At 47.8% G+C, this 17,177-nt stretch overlaps 1 protein-coding gene across 1 annotated transcript in view; it reads left to right on the forward strand.

Annotated features, from left to right (window-relative positions):
* SORL1 (sortilin related receptor 1) overlaps positions 1–17,177 on the forward strand; it is a 158,483-nt gene that overhangs the window by 80,315 nt on the left and 60,991 nt on the right. Inside the window, exons 13-20 of the mRNA XM_034665628.1 lie at positions 505–691; positions 4,510–4,638; positions 5,141–5,226; positions 10,518–10,690; positions 11,751–11,882; positions 13,784–13,875; positions 15,123–15,369; positions 16,047–16,185. Of these exons, the coding sequence (XP_034521519.1) occupies positions 505–691; positions 4,510–4,638; positions 5,141–5,226; positions 10,518–10,690; positions 11,751–11,882; positions 13,784–13,875; positions 15,123–15,369; positions 16,047–16,185 (1,185 nt within the window). The remainder of the gene's footprint in view (positions 1–504; positions 692–4,509; positions 4,639–5,140; positions 5,227–10,517; positions 10,691–11,750; positions 11,883–13,783; positions 13,876–15,122; positions 15,370–16,046; positions 16,186–17,177) is intronic.

Genomic DNA, 17,177 nt, shown 5'->3' on the forward strand with positions numbered 1-17,177 from the left:
CCCCCCTCGCCATAGGGAGGGACTGGCAGCCTCGGCACACAGCCCGTAGCCAGAAGCACCAGATATGACAGCCGGAAAGCCACCTCCCCTCCCCTCCCCTCCCCTCCCCAGGAAGCAGGCAGGAAACCATACTCCTGAAGGGCACTATCTGTCTATCCAGGATCCAGCCTCACCCTAACTCCCTGGGAGAAAAGCCCCTCATACCTACTTCTGGAGCGAACTGCAGAGTCTGCTAAAATATTTCAGAAGTTTCGATGGTGCTAGAGTTGTCTTGCTTCTTCCCAGCTTTCTCAGACAAGCATCTGTTTCGGGAGGTACCATGTCCATTGGCATGGGTGCCTCCTGGCATCACAGAGGCTTGGGGTAGCTCCAGCTGTCTGTGTGCCTGCTGAGCCGAGCAGGACTGCCTGACACGGGTGCTCAGGCGGGGGGCTGGGGAGAATGGGAAAGCCTGCCCTCTAGGGTCTCTCTCAAATGCTTCCTGCTGCATTTCCTTTCCCCCAGGGGTTCCCTGCACAGAGAACGACTACAAGCTGTGGTCACCGTCTGATGAGCGGGGCAACGAGTGTTTGCTAGGACACAAGACCGTTTTCAAACGGAGGACTACCCACGCCACGTGCTTTAATGGAGAAGACTTTGACAGGCCAGTGGTCGTGTCCAACTGCTCCTGCACGCGAGAGGACTATGAATGGTTGGTTCTTATTTGATGCCTGGGGGCTGGGTTGTGTCTTCCTCAGCCAGCAATGTGGCACACAAGACTAGGGCACAGTCCCTTCTCCTGAGGAAAAGAAGGGAAATCATAGGCAGTCACTATGTATTAAGCATTGTTTTTTGTGCTAGGCACCTTCTACCTAGTTTATTCCTTTTTGTTCTTACAGCTATGAAATGAGGGAGAGGTCACACCTTAGGGAACCTGCAGTAGTTGATTTAGGAGGAGATTATCCTGGGATTTATTTTTACAAGGGCAGCTTCAAGATTCCATTGTAGGTCACTCCTTTTTCTTAGGAGCCCTGTTCTACAGAAATAGGGGATGTCAGTACATACATATTTGTATATTCCTCCGACCTGAAGCAAAATACCCAAGGCACGGCTGGGAAAGGGGAAGAAGCCACAGATGCACAAATAACGTGGCCAGAGAGGGAAATCTGCACGCACCTTGGAGAAGGAATGGGTGCTTTTATTGTGGTTATCGGCAGGAAGGAGGAGACTGATGTGCTGCCGGCAAATCAGGAAGTTTCGGGGGCTGCACTGTTTGAGATGGACCTTAAGGAAGGACCTGGATCTGTGGACAGGAGCACTCAGGTGGCCGCCATGGGGAGGGGCGGAGGCGGTAAAGTCCTCGGCAGTTTGGCTTGGATGCCTTGGAGGTGTAAAGTGAGGTCAGTGAGTGGAGCTGAGGCTGTTCCGGGAGGGAGGGTGGAGACAAAAAGGGTACGGGCCTTATTCTGTAAGCCGGAGGGGGTCTTTGAAGGCTTTTGAGGAGAGTCAATGATCACAATGGAGCTTAGCTTTAGAAGAGGATTCTAGCCTGAAAGCATATAGGGTCTCGGAGCCCCGAGGCAGTCCTTTGAGTCTGTAATCCAGCACGAAATCACCCCAGGCGAGGCGAGGCCATCAGTGGAGCATGGGTATCTAACTAAGCACATACCTCATTTCGCAGTAGTTGCAGAGGCACAAAAAAAACTAAAGTTTGCTTTGGGAAGCCACACTTATCTTGACGAAAGCCAGAAGCCTCTGATATGTTCTAGTCCAGAGGTTGGACCAGGGCCATGGAGTAACCGCTTTAGGCTTTGCAGGCCCTATGGTCTCTGTTGGCAGCCCTGCAACTGCTCGTGGTAGCACGAAAGCAGCCGTAGGTTGCCAATGGGGGCATGGCTGTGGCCCCATAGAGCTTTCTTTACAAGAACAGCTAACCAGGTGTGGCCCGCTCCTGCCCTAGACCGGTGCTTCTGAAACCTGCGTGTCCATGGGCATCACCTGGGATCTGGTGAAAATGCCAGCTCTGACTCTAGTTCTGGGGATCTGTAGCTCTGCCAGGCTCCTGCTGACCCTGGTCCTGCTTATCTGTAAACCCACCCTTTGAACGGCAGGGTTTTAGACAGTACAAGACGCACGTTGCCTTTGAAAGCTCTGTGGTTCCAAGATAACAGCATAGACCCTTGCGTTGCAAAACCACAGAGCTGTTTGATGTTCCAGAGGTGTCAGTCCAGTGCCCCTTTGCTGCCTTTTGCTCTCCCTTCAAGATCCCCAAATTGCAATTCTAATCTGAGAGTTTTTGCTGGCCTGAGGTCCCCCTGACTGTAGAGGGCCTCTGGAAAAAGTTAGAGTGCTCTCTTTCTTCCCTCTCGTATCCCCGTTAGCTACTTCAAAACAAAACGAAGTAAAAAAGCATGCAAGAAAATCTAGCGACTCTTTGGGTTTTTTTCTTAATGATCACTACTATGTTTTTTCTCTAAAATCTGCCCCTCTTCTACGAAAACAACAACAAACAAAAACCAGAGGCTGGCGTGCCTTCCTGGTAAACTGGCTTGGCTCCCACTGCACTCCACGCTGGCCCCAGCAGACTCACGGAAAGCCATGAGGCGCTGAGTCTTTCTTATAGACCGGGAAGACCACCTGCCTTTGCCCCTCACGGAGTTGGGCTTTAGGCCATAGGAGATCATGAAGGTGATGACCCAAGGCCTGTTTGTGCAGCTGCTAGAAAGGAGCTGACTGGACTGGGTGGCTCTTAGAAATGTTTGGTGGCCTTGGAGTGTGGCATGAGAAAGGAGATGGTCTGAAGGTCGACAGCAGGCGGGGAATTGAGAAGGAGGGAGCCTATCGTCTCTGTGCATTAGTTCAGCTCCTGACGGGCAACTGCATTGGAAAGTCTGGTAGCTTCTGACAGGCCTTTCTGACCTCTCTGGGGAGCCCAGCCGCTGGCCTATATATTCCCTGCTTTCGGAGGTAGTCTTTCAGAAGCCGGGCTTGACCCTCTCTTGTGTATGCACAGCCGTTAGGCCATGACCTGCACAGAGTGAAGAAACCTCCCTAAGAACGGCTGCTTTGCCGTTGGAGGCAAATAAGTGATTAGCTAAGGCTCCACCTCGCCCCCCAAAAGATTTTAAGCAGCTGTTTGGTGAAAATTACCTAATTTAATGAATGAGACATGTTCGATACAGTAATAAAACTCTCCCTTCTGAAAAATTCCAACAAATTGCTAAATGTGGATTATGACATGATAAGCAACACAAACCACTTAACCCTGTTCCTCTTAATACTTCCCATGGAGAAGGTGTTAAATAAGTATTCAGTGGACTGAATAGAGTGAATGAAGCCTTTTGAGTAGAGCACAGAATTTAAGTTTTGGGCAGGGCTTCGGGAATGAGCTAGGGCAGTTGCCTCATCTTGGGGTTTGTTGAATGCAGCCCAGACAAGTCATGTAGTGAAGGGCGGAGTTGGGACTCGACCTGGCTTCCCTGCTTCCTACTCCGGGGCTCTGCCCTCGCAGATGGATGTGTTGGCAGAGATGTGTGGCCCCCGATTAGTGAAAGTCTCATGGACCAAAGCGCTATGTCCCGAAGTGCAGGATGGATTTAGGTAGTACTTGGACATGATCTTAAATAACATTGAATCTTTAATTTTTTAAAAAAAGATTATTCTTTTAAATTTCCATTTTAATTCTTTTAATCACATCAAGGAGAAAGGATCACTGGGTGCTGGTAACTTTTTAACATTTCCTAATCCCTCTTTTATTTTTTTTTTAAAGATTTTATTTATTTTAGAGAGAGAGAGTGAGCATGGGTGGGAAGAACAGAGAGAGAGAGAGAGAGAGAGAGAGAGAGATTGAGAATCTCAGGCAGACTCTGTGCTGAGCACGGAGCCTGATGTGGGGCTCGATCCCAGGACCCTGAGATCATGACCTGAGCCAAAACGAAGAGTCGGATGCCTAACCGACTGCGCCACCCAGGCGCCCCCATTTCCTAATCCCTCTTAACAAAGACCAGGCAGACCTAGAGTCTTTGTGTAGCGAACTGCATCCAGCTAAAAAATTTAATGTTATTTTGTATTTTGGTATAATGATTTATATTGTTTTTGTCTTAATTTTGGCATATGGTTGTGATTTTCCAATCATGGTTCAGATGTAAAGTTTCTTTTAAAAATGTGTTCGTATAGGGGGCGCCTGGGTGGCTCAGTCGTTAAGCGTCTGCCTTCGGCTCAGGGCGTGATCCCGGCGTTCTGGGATCGAGCCCTGCATCAGGCTTTTCTGCTGGGAGCCTGCTTCTTCCTCTCCCACTCCCCCTGCTTGTGTTCCCTCTCTCGCTGGCAGTCTCTCTCTGTCAAATAAATCAATCAATCAATCTTTAAAAAAAATGTGTTTCATGTAAAACGGTGAACATTCTTTAAAGGGACGTATTACGTAACTTACAGTAAAGCGGTAAGCGCTATGGGAGAAGTCACAAGGGCTGGTACTGACATGCCCCAAGTATGTAAACCAGTGGCCCTAATGAATCCCAATTGCCTTTTTAGTGACTTCGGCTTCAAGATGAGTGAAGATTTGGCCTTAGAGGTTTGTGTTCCGGATCCTGAGTTTTCCGGGAAGTCCTACTCTCCTCCTGTGCCTTGTCCTGTGGGCTCTACTTACAGGAGAACAAGAGGGTATGTCTCCCAACGGTTGCCGTGGCTGGGGCACGAGGGGTCTGCACTGGGTGTGAAAGCAGAGAGGGCCACCTGGGTTCGTTTCATACTCCAGGTGCTTGGATTCTAAGCTGGTGGGTCTCAGGGAGCTTGGGCAATAGTTAGAAATTGGATGTTTACAAACTCTTCTATCTTTAGTGAGAAAAATGCAAATCTGTGAGCTGCTCCGCAGCTCTAGCTGTGTGTTAAGTCATAAACGTAAGCAAGGATACGTCTTCACTGGAGTTTGTTGGAGAGATATATGTAAACTCTTGCCCAGGACAGCTTCCCAACTGTGTGGGCTGCCCCGTGTAACTCTAAGCAGGACCAATTCAGAACGGTGATGTGTCCTCCTGGTCCTATAGGGAAATGAATAGATGGATGGTATTGTCCATGGATAGAAGATATATTTCCAGTTATGGAGACTTAATGACTGTTCCTGGTTGTGTCTGACCTCTTGCTCTTGGGGTGGGGGGGGTGACAGCTATCGGAAGATTTCTGGGGACACTTGTAGTGGAGGAGACGTTGAAACACGACTGGAAGGAGAACTGGTCCCGTGTCCCTTGGCAGGTAAGAGGTGGTTTCTTGCCTTTGAGTTCTTGAGATACTCACTATAGCGCCCTCACGATCTCACACAGGTCTAGGCTTCTGACTCTTCTAACTTTAGTGGAGGAAAGACACGGAAATTACAAGGATTGCGGAGCTCCCCTTTTCCCTAAGCTTAGTATCCAAGCCAAATTTATTTATAGCCTTATGCTTTTATAGGAATGGAAAGTATTTTTTGAGGGAAACCCCTTTTGTTCATTGGACCGTGTTTATTCTGAACCTCTTGTATCCTAGGCATGGGGGGGGTGGGGCTTTGGTATGTTCCTTGATCTGTTTGTCAGAGTAGAATATAAAGAGACCTGTGGCTTTTGGGCAAGTAGCTAAGTGGTCTATCTTAATTTTTATAGTAGTAAGTATAATGAATGCTGTAATGGAATTTCACACATTTTAATGTGCTTTTCCATGTGTTGTCATTTTAATCCCTATCACTACCCAGTGGAGCAGATCCTGTCATAAGCTCCATTTAAAAAAAAAAAATAAAGAAGCATGTTCAGAGGAGAGGGTTAATCCACCTATTTAAGGTCACACACCTGGTAAGTGACAGAGCTCAAAGCCAGACTCTTCAGCCCCATGCTCTTCCTCGGATATTGCCCAAGTGGCAAATGAGTGTCATTCCCATCATTTTAGGGGGTCATTATGCATGCTCATGAGGAAAAACTTCTTTGGAGTGAGTGCAGACGCTGTAAAGTGAGAGTGTGGTCCAAACATGCTTTAAGTTGAGTGAGTGGGGATGGCACAGGTGATGGATAGCATTTGCCTCTAGTCTCGAAAAGATGATACCCTTGCAAATAGTTAATCTCTTTGCATCTTTCCTTTCCTGCTCTGTTTCTAGTACTTATTCAAGTACAGCTTCCTTATTCCCCATGAGCCCTTCCTCCTGCTCTAACTCTCTGTGAAGGTGAATGTTTGGAGCACACTTCCATGGTGGCGGTGATGCCTGATGGAACAGCCCTCAGCGCCCGCGGGGTCTCGAGAAGTTCGTGGTCTTCCGCCGGCGGGGCAGAGCGCCCCCCTTGTGCGCTTGCTGCTTGCCAGCATGCCCCGGTGTTTTTCATGCTAAGCTCATTAGCCCTTTAATTTAATCTTCCATCATTACCAGAGTAATTAGCATCCCTCACTATGGAGACTTCAAAAGAACGCGGCTTCAGCAGATTCCCACAAATGAGCAGATAATATTCAAATATGCTCCTCACGAGAGCTGTTATTGATGAGGGTTTGGGTGAGTAGGGTTTGAGTGATTGCTCTTAAGGGCTGGAGTACATGCTTTTGTAATAAACATTTCTGTAGATAATTCAGTGAGGGACAAAACAGTTTGTTTAAAGCCATCTAAACCGGTAGGAGAGCTGTTTTCTTTTCTGAGAGGAGAAAAATAGAACAGGGAACAAAGTGGAAAAATCACATTTGTTGTGTAGGCCACCTCCTAAATGTTAAGGAAAAAAAAAAAAAAGGTGGCACAGAAGGCAAGGGTATCCCATGAAAGGAAAGGAAGATTTCCTAGAGCTGATGGAAACTGAAGTATCTTTGCAAAGAGGAGGTCATCCAGGCATCTGGAAGGATTTTTAAAAATGAAGTCATCCTTCTTTCTTTATGATTACTGTAATAACACAGATGTCCAGGTGGTGCTTGGGCATGGCTGTGATTGGCCAAGAATTCTGTTCCTCTCCTACGTTCAGTTTTGAACACGGAAATGCAGAATGTTTCTCTGTACCTAATCCTAAGGCAGGCTTTCTGGACCAGGCTCTGCTGTAAAGGCATCAGTTGGTTAGAAGATAGAGCGAAGCCACAGAATGGGGTTTGCAGATGTTAAGGATGTCACATGGGAGGCTTGCTGCCCTGCGTGTAACCTCCATGGTCTCCGTGGCCACTTCGATGAGCGTCCTTGGTTTCTGTGTCATTTATAGGCTCGGCAGGTTTCATCTTAATGAATCCCCTTTGCTGGGAAGTGCGGTGGGAAGCTTTTCTTGAAAACCAGAAGAAGAGATCAGTTACCATGGGGTGGTGGCTTAGATACTTTTAAAGTGCAGTGAGACCAAAGGAAAAGATGGCAAAGTTACCTTTATTAAAAATTGTAGGTAGATTTATTTTGGGGTGCATTATCTGTGTTGAAGCCCTTGTAACGCGGGTAGCTAGTGCATGTGAACTCACCGAATGAAGGGAATGAGGGAGAGAGAGAGAAACGGTCATTGCGAAGTCGTGCAGCAGAGGCCTTCAGGTCCCATACGCAACATACCGTCAAAGTGGTCGCATTAGACGTGGACGCGGCTGTGTTGCACATCTCCGTTGCTGTGGAAGAAGGAAGAATCTGCGTGTTTTCCATGCTGTCCCCTAAGTGGAAGAGAGAGAGAGCACCAGCTCTTCTAGTTACTGGTTTTCTGACATTCAGTAAGTCTTCTTAAGCACTCGGCGTCTTAAAAAACGACAGTGTTAGCCTCTACATTGCAAGAGGCAGCTTTGTGTAGGGGGTAAAACACGATTCTGGATGCACACTGCCCGAGTTCAAGCCTTGGCCCTGCCACTTACTAGTTGTGTGACCTCGAGTGGGTTAACCTCTCTCTCGTCAGTTTTCTCATTTGTAAAATTGAGTTCGTAGTGGTTCTTCCATGATGCAGTCATTACACTGGTGAAACAATGCCTAGCACATAGTATGGACTTCGTATAGTGTTTGTTAAGAAGAGATAGAATCTTTGTGTGATTATGTTGGGAAACATTTTGTAAGTATTCAAGAACAAATGTATTATTACCATGTTGAAACTATAATAGGTTGATGTAATTGCTGTATGTCATTGCGAATAATATTGGATGGGTGAGCAAACAGATTAGCTACAAGTCTTTAGTGACTGAGGGTCTCTCATTAACATGATTATGGAGCCATGTGATACAGTCATGTGACAGGGGAGAACATGCTGAGTGGGGTAATTATTTTGTCATGTGCTACTCTAAGGACTTCTGAGCCGAGCTCAGAAGCATGGATGTGGGAGCATGNCTTGTGCGCTTGCTGCTTGCCAGCATGCCCCGGTGTTTTTCATGCTAAGCTCATTAGCCCTTTAATTTAATCTTCCATCATTACCAGAGTAATTAGCATCCCTCACTATGGAGACTTCAAAAGAACGCGGCTTCAGCAGATTCCCACAAATGAGCAGATAATATTCAAATATGCTCCTCACGAGAGCTGTTATTGATGAGGGTTTGGGTGAGTAGGGTTTGAGTGATTGCTCTTAAGGGCTGGAGTACATGCTTTTGTAATAAACATTTCTGTAGATAATTCAGTGAGGGACAAAACAGTTTGTTTAAAGCCATCTAAACCGGTAGGAGAGCTGTTTTCTTTTCTGAGAGGAGAAAAATAGAACAGGGAACAAAGTGGAAAAATCACATTTGTTGTGTAGGCCACCTCCTAAATGTTAAGGAAAAAAAAAAAAAAGGTGGCACAGAAGGCAAGGGTATCCCATGAAAGGAAAGGAAGATTTCCTAGAGCTGATGGAAACTGAAGTATCTTTGCAAAGAGGAGGTCATCCAGGCATCTGGAAGGATTTTTAAAAATGAAGTCATCCTTCTTTCTTTATGATTACTGTAATAACACAGATGTCCAGGTGGTGCTTGGGCATGGCTGTGATTGGCCAAGAATTCTGTTCCTCTCCTACGTTCAGTTTTGAACACGGAAATGCAGAATGTTTCTCTGTACCTAATCCTAAGGCAGGCTTTCTGGACCAGGCTCTGCTGTAAAGGCATCAGTTGGTTAGAAGATAGAGCGAAGCCACAGAATGGGGTTTGCAGATGTTAAGGATGTCACATGGGAGGCTTGCTGCCCTGCGTGTAACCTCCATGGTCTCCGTGGCCACTTCGATGAGCGTCCTTGGTTTCTGTGTCATTTATAGGCTCGGCAGGTTTCATCTTAATGAATCCCCTTTGCTGGGAAGTGCGGTGGGAAGCTTTTCTTGAAAACCAGAAGAAGAGATCAGTTACCATGGGGTGGTGGCTTAGATACTTTTAAAGTGCAGTGAGACCAAAGGAAAAGATGGCAAAGTTACCTTTATTAAAAATTGTAGGTAGATTTATTTTGGGGTGCATTATCTGTGTTGAAGCCCTTGTAACGCGGGTAGCTAGTGCATGTGAACTCACCGAATGAAGGGAATGAGGGAGAGAGAGAGAAACGGTCATTGCGAAGTCGTGCAGCAGAGGCCTTCAGGTCCCATACGCAACATACCGTCAAAGTGGTCGCATTAGACGTGGACGCGGCTGTGTTGCACATCTCCGTTGCTGTGGAAGAAGGAAGAATCTGCGTGTTTTCCATGCTGTCCCCTAAGTGGAAGAGAGAGAGAGCACCAGCTCTTCTAGTTACTGGTTTTCTGACATTCAGTAAGTCTTCTTAAGCACTCGGCGTCTTAAAAAACGACAGTGTTAGCCTCTACATTGCAAGAGGCAGCTTTGTGTAGGGGGTAAAACACGATTCTGGATGCACACTGCCCGAGTTCAAGCCTTGGCCCTGCCACTTACTAGTTGTGTGACCTCGAGTGGGTTAACCTCTCTCTCGTCAGTTTTCTCATTTGTAAAATTGAGTTCGTAGTGGTTCTTCCATGATGCAGTCATTACACTGGTGAAACAATGCCTAGCACATAGTATGGACTTCGTATAGTGTTTGTTAAGAAGAGATAGAATCTTTGTGTGATTATGTTGGGAAACATTTTGTAAGTATTCAAGAACAAATGTATTATTACCATGTTGAAACTATAATAGGTTGATGTAATTGCTGTATGTCATTGCGAATAATATTGGATGGGTGAGCAAACAGATTAGCTACAAGTCTTTAGTGACTGAGGGTCTCTCATTAACATGATTATGGAGCCATGTGATACAGTCATGTGACAGGGGAGAACATGCTGAGTGGGGTAATTATTTTGTCATGTGCTACTCTAAGGACTTCTGAGCCGAGCTCAGAAGCATGGATGTGGGAGCATGACTGGAGCCTCTAAATTTAAAAAAAAAAAAAAATTATATATATATATATGTATATATATATATATAAAACAAGTAAGAAGTTTGCAGACAAGAAAACAGATTTACAGGAGTTGAAGTAACTTGCCCCTCAAGGTGGAGATGGGATTCCATTTCTCACACCTTCTAAACCTTGATTCCCATGTTCTGCCTCTTGATCCGTGGCTCTGAGGTTTATGTGTGAGCACAAGAGAGGTCAGACCTGCTAGGACCTCCTCAGCATCCCCCACGTCCACGCTCTCTGTCGTTTGTCCGCATCTGTGCAGAGGAGAACGAATTCATCCTGTACGCCATGCGCAAGTCCATCCACCGCTATGACCTGGCCTCGGGAGCCACGGAGCAGTTGCCTCTCACCGGGCTGCGGGCCGCGGTCGCCCTGGACTTTGACTATGAGCACAACTGCTTGTACTGGTCTGACCTGGCCTTGGACACCATCCAGGTGCGTCAACCCTTGGTCCGCTCGTAGGGGCTGTGCCTTGTGACTGCCCCACCCCGATCAGCTTTCTTCAGGACGGCCTAAGGAAATGGGTATTAGAGGTTTTAAGTCGTAACTCCTCTCAGGGCTGACGGGTGAAACTTCGCATTCTTCCGTTTGGGTATTTTCTTGCCCTGCCTACCTCTGTCCTTGGAGGAAGGACAAGGGGAGCCCCAGCGCTGCCGTCTTCTCCCTTTTCCTGCTGGGAAGAGTTGAGGGCGAGGAGTGTAAGATGATTAATCCCTATCACGCCAGCTGCCTCGGAGGCGTCCTTCGTCCCGAGCCACCATACGGGAACACTTGACTTATCCACAGTGCACGTAATTACCCACTTCAGCTATTCTGAACGCAGCCAAGAACCAGGAAGTGAGCTGTAAAGATCCCCACACAGGCCAGATAGATAGCCATAGACTCAAACCCATGCATTTTAAAGGAGAGCTATTTGATCTTTATTCATTGCCTATTTAATCCTTTTTAGAAAAGCAATTCCAACAAGTTTTATCTGGACTTCCAACCCAGCAGAAATTTTACAGTGCCTGGGTTTTCGAGGGGCTGGGGCTGGGGGCCGCCAGCGACCGTGCAGCGTGGCTTGTCCCAGCGACAGCCCCTGATGGCCAGGAGCCTCCCAAGGGAGGAGAGCCCAGAGAGGCCGACACAAGAACTTAAAAATAACAGTAGTCTGGTTTCATTTATTTCAAAAGCAAATAGACTCATGCTTCTCAGTAATCTCCGACCTCATTGTTGGGGTACAGCGTCGTTCAGTAACCAGTGTTCATAATGGTAATGCAGTAATACCAATGATTATGTTCTGTGTAGCTGTTCTGCTTGATACAGGAAGCCGTAATACATTTTAGAAAAGCTTTTATTAAAAACCAGCTTTGCTCATGTGGAAAGTTTACCGATAGAGGACATCTCATCCCTTGCCAGTCAGAGCCAGTGGAGTGTAAGGGTTGCCATCCACGGGACCGAGTTGGCACGAGGTCATTCGAGCACTCACGGCCTTTCTTCCCACCTCTCTCTTTAGCGTCTCTGTTTGAATGGGAGTACAGGGCAAGAGGTGATCATCAGTTCTGGCTTGGAGACTGTAGAAGCCTTGGCTTTTGAACCCCTCAGCCAGTTACTTTATTGGGTGGACTCTGGCTTTAAAAAGATCGAGGTAAGTGTATCCCACACCGTCCTTAATTAAGCGGGCAGGGTAGCACCTGGGCTTTGAGCCAGGTTTGACACAGGGGGTGGAGCCAGTGTGTCCGACGACTTCTCTGGAAATTCTTTGAGAATTCGAGTGAATGGACCAGCGGAGCCTCTGGGGAAAGGACGAGAAGAGAAGGGGGGTAGTTTCAGAATTCTTGATCATTGTCCTGAAGGTCCCACGTGAGAACAGGTTGCCTGAACCCACCAAACAGATTTCATTAAGATGCCCCGAACGGTTCTGTTTTGGCTAGCCGAAGCGTTTGGTGGTAACGATAATGATAATTGTACCATAGCATTAGTATAGTCCTGTATTATCAGTGCTGTAGCATTATTGTAGTTGATTAGAGTAATTAAGACAATAGCATGATCATGATTATGATTATTGATGACAACGAGCACTTACTTTGTGCCAAGCCCGGTTGGAACCACTTTGCTTGAATTATTTGATTCGGTTCTCACGACAACCCTGTTAACAGTGCTCTTTTTCTCCCACTTTATCTATCTGCACCTTAGCGACCCGAGGCAATGTGAGGGTAAGAAAGGGCCTCTCCAACACCACAGTCGTGGTCTCATAGGCACACTCAACTCCCGGAAGGCACTGTGGAGGCCCTGGGGCATTGTCTCTGCCCTTGCCCTTCTTTGTACTGACTACGTGGAGACACGGCCTGTGGGTCACGTGGAATGCTCAGTAGAGGCAGCGGGGCACCAAAAGTCAGGAGAAGTCACAAAGACCAAAGCCCCAAAGTCGAGAGCCAGACCTGGGTTCAGCCCTCATTCCGGTATCTTAAGTGACTCAGGCAAGTTTCTCACCCCCTGAAGCTTCAGTTTCTGCGTCTGTGAAGCAGAGATGCATTGGTCCACCCGGTCGTTTGACGGGTGCTCTTTCTTGCGTGGTACCTGCCTGTGTGGTTGGAGGCTGTGAGGCTACAGCAGTAGGCGAGACGCTCGAGTTCCTGTTCTGAGAGAGTTGTTAGTGGGGGAAGCAAACGAATGAAGACATACGTCTATCGATTCTGTCCGTGATGAGTCCTGGAGAGACTGTCCAGCAGGGCCGTGTGGTCTTGTTACTACTGTTTCTTCCTTCTTTTAATTGTGTGCAGTCAGCACTTGGCCAGGAGCTAGAAGGATGCAGGGAAGCATAAGTGTCTACACCCTCAGCGTACAACGCAGGTACCGTGGGTGTGAAATGGTAACCCGAGTCACTGGCAAGAACTGTAGGTGCTCGTTGGTGAAGGCAGGTCAGAGGACTTCGCTGAGGAGCTGGCCCTGGAGGGGAGTTTTGAAGGAGAGATGTGATTTGATTATGGAGCAGAGGACAGGCCCGGGAGAGGATATGGCGAGAGCAGACAGCTAGGAGGAGTATGTCGGGCTTAGAGAACCAGAGAAGGCCAGCCTCACTCAAGTTGTAGGGGCTGACGTGGAGGAGAGAGAATACAGAGGGGAGAGAATTAAAAGTCTGTGGAGATTCTTCACTGTGAGGCTGGGACACTGAGTATTTGTTTTATGGTCAGTGTGGGGCCATTGGTGACTTTGGAGCACAGAGCCGCGCAGGTGGGTTGAGTAAGTGCTGCGTACTGAGTACTTTGTGCAGACCTATCTTCATGTTCCCAGAACCGGGGCGCAGGCAGCAGCGCTGCTGCTCTGTCAGACCACGTAAGAATTAGCCCGTGGGCCAGAGGAGGGAACAGCTCATTCTGGCTGGAACTCAGGGCAGGTTTCCCAGATGAGTCGTCAGGGGAATCGGGCAGCCACAGAGGCGCGTGTCTGTAGGCGGCAGCCCAGTAGGAAACCGCGATGTGGGCCTTCAAGGGGCCCAGACCCATCCTGGCCTCCCCTCCGGCCCCTCCCCCCTCCTTTTTTTGTCAGGTAGCTAATCCAGATGGTGACTTCCGACTCACGATTGTTAACTCCTCTGTGCTCGACCGGCCCAGGGCTCTGGTCCTCCTGCCCCAGGACGGGTAAGTGTGGCCCCGAGGAAGTCAGCGTGCGGCGGATGCTGCAACAGAGCTGCTCGTGGAGTGCAAACTGCTGGACACACACTTGTTTCTGATGATTGTGGTGGAAATAATCTGTTGACTTTGAGTCTTGAAACCAGAGCTCAGTCATCTTGTCAGGTAACTCCATTCCCTTTTTGTTAGCAAGCATCAGAGTCCCCACGTCCAGATGTCTCACATCTGTGGGGTGTTCCTCCAATGAAAGGTACTATTAAAAGTTTCTCCACCGACATGGTGTAGTCAGGCCTGGTTGGATATTATAAGGATTCTTTATCTCAAGTTTGACGTGTGATGCAAACATATGGTCCTTTCCATCTCCTCCCTGCCTGCCCCTCACCCCCCCAAGCTTGGATGGGTTTTCTTACTAGCAATTTGTATGCACCTGGGAAAAGCAAAGGTGCTTTTTATTAATTTCTTAACTTAAGGAAACATAGCTAAAAGAAAATTCTGGATTAGGTTTTCTAATATTCATGATTGAGAATTAGATCTATTTTTTAAAAGAAAAAAATTTTAAAAGAAAAATTAAAAAAAATGTACTTGATTAAAAATATTAATAGAAGTTTTTGAAATGAAAAATATTTGTTTCCTCCTTTCTCACTCTTAACCCTTCCCCCTCACACTTCCTAGGGGTAATCATGGTTAGTAGTTTCTTATGTACCCTTCAGAATTCTTTTTTACCCACGTGCAAGCACATAGCCTTAAGACACACGGTCACACACACACACACACACACACTCATGCGTCAAATAGAATTGTAGGTATGTACTGTTCTGCTTATGTGAGCACACGTGAAAACATGCAGATTTTCAGGCACCGTAATATTCTTTTGTATGTACCATCATCTATCATTTTCTTTGTAGATTAACATGTTGGCATGTATACACACATATCCACCTAAAAGTGTGTGTGTGTGTGTCTGTACACACATAACACTTATGTAATTTTTTTGCTAGTATGAACAATGCTATGATAAATGTCTTTGTACAATGTCTTCACATAACTTGATTATATCTGTAGATAAATTGCAGCAAAGCAATTTATCTGCAGCGAGAAATTTGGTGGTTTTAAACCTTGTAATTACAGCTTATAATAATACTACTGAACTAACTGGCCTTACAGTTCTAGAGAGGCTTCTTACCTCTTTGGGGTAGTATCTGACTCCTGAGTCCCTGGGTCTGACGTGATGTGCGTTCTTCCCCGGTTTTGACCAGGGTGATGTTCTGGACCGACTGGGGAGATCTGAAGCCGGGAATTTATCGGAGCAATATGGATGGCACTGCTGTCCATTGTCTTGTGTCAGAGGATGTGAAGTGGCCCAATGGCATCTCTGTGGATGACCAGTGGATCTACTGGACAGATGCCTACCTGGACTGCATTGAGCGGATCACTTTTGATGGCCAGCAGCGCTCGATCATCCTGGACAACCTCCCCCACCCCTACGCCATTGCTGTCTTTAAGGTGGGGCCTCCTATGCTCCCAGCTTTGGGCGGTCTGTTAGAGCAGGTGAAGAGCGTACTGAGGTGAAGAGGTGCTATCTTGGGTTTTTGCAGAGATGCTTGTCTAACTAACTTCTAGAAAAATCAGCTCACTTCTGAATTTGAGACTGTTCCCCTTAGCGCATCTGGATGGATGTCAGGCAGAGTTGCCAGGTGTCTGGGCTGCTTACTGTTCCAGTTCAGAATGTTTAGGATTAAGGTTGTTTCATAGAAGAATCCCCGTTTACCCTGAGTGCTGGTATTTTGGGCGTGGTGTCTTCATCTCCTGCTCACCTCCTGCCCTGATGGCTTCAGGTGGGCTCCGCCCCACCCGTGTGGCCTGCCACTGCTGCATTGACTCTAGAGAACAGAATGGTTGGTTTTTCCTGACACTGGGAAGCAGATTTCGAACTGAAGGGTCGGGCTGTGGTCAAACTCGAATGCTTCTCAGATAGTTTCCGTCAGGCAGTTCCTTCAGTGTGGCCCTTGGGTGAGGTCTGGGAAAAACCCGCTGCCTTGCATTTCAGGGGACATCTCGGTCGGGCTCATCACTCACCACTGAATGTTAGGTGTCCTCTCCATGGGTGCACCCTTGTTCTTACTGAGGGCCCAGGATCGGAGACCAGGAGCTGGACTGACAAGCAAAGGTTTTCTTTCTAGAATGAGATCTACTGGGATGACTGGTCGCAGCTCAGCATCTTCCGAGCTTCCAAACACAGCGGCTCCCAGATGGCGGTTCTCGCGAGTCAGCTCACAGGGCTGATGGACATGAAGATTTTCTACAAGGGCAAGACGATGGGTAAGGCGGCGTCACTGGCTTCAGCTCTCGCGTGCTGGTCTCCAGGAAGGGGCTGGGTGTGGGTAATCTCTGCTCAGGCGGGAGCTGGCAGCCTGCGTCTTTATTGTTGCGACAACATGCCCATTATTTAATTTCTGCCTAATGACATCTTAATTTCTTTTCTAATGGTACACAAACAGCTGGAAGACAGCATGTTTTTGCCTGCCTAGAGCGTGATGCTTGGTGGGTAATTATACCCTCCTCCTGCCTTTGGCCCCTGACTGATTGGTGGCGTCGCTCCTGCTGCAGCTGGAGAGTCCCAGCGGGAGCTTACTCCCCATTTGGCAACCTCACAGGGAGCAGCGCTGTGCCGAGAGTGCTGGCACTTGCTGCCTCCCGACGGGAGTCCCGTCTCGTCCTCTGCTTGCCCGGACGACCTGTTGCTCATTGAACACCTACCTCCCGTATGATGCGAGGTGTCGTGATGTGACCCGTTAATTCATGTGTCCCTGCCTGAAACTCCTAAACCCCATGAAGAAGGAGATCGTGTCTTTCTTTTTTCTGCCTTCAATAGTTTGGCCACTGCCTAGCGCTTAGTAGGGCTCCCTATTTGTTGAAAGAGGTCATGAAAAAGGGCCGGTTGCCAGTGGGTGTAGACAGTAGCTGTCTTAAGGATTGTTGGGTGAGGCTCCAAGAGCTGCTCCAAGGCTTGTGACCCGCTCGCTGGTCCTGGAGACCAAGACGGTGCCTCAGAAAGCCTCCTTCCTTACTTCCCGCCCTCTCCCTCTGTGTGCTACCCACACGGCTGGTTCTGCAGGACAGAGAGCAGGATACTCCGGGAAGAGTAGTCCCTTGAAGAAGCACCCTGTTTATCTCAGCAGGATTAAATAGCATCCTGGGTCTGCTGACTCGCCTTTATTGACAAACTGCTAGGTTTCCCGTTTGGCTCTAGAGTGTTGACGTGGTTTTGTGGGTTTTGGCTGGCGCTGTGCTGAGAGAAGATTGACAAAGGG

This window comes from Ailuropoda melanoleuca, chromosome 8 (genome assembly GCF_002007445.2).
Source record: "Ailuropoda melanoleuca isolate Jingjing chromosome 8, ASM200744v2, whole genome shotgun sequence".
Classification (NCBI taxonomy): domain Eukaryota; kingdom Metazoa; phylum Chordata; class Mammalia; order Carnivora; family Ursidae; genus Ailuropoda; species Ailuropoda melanoleuca.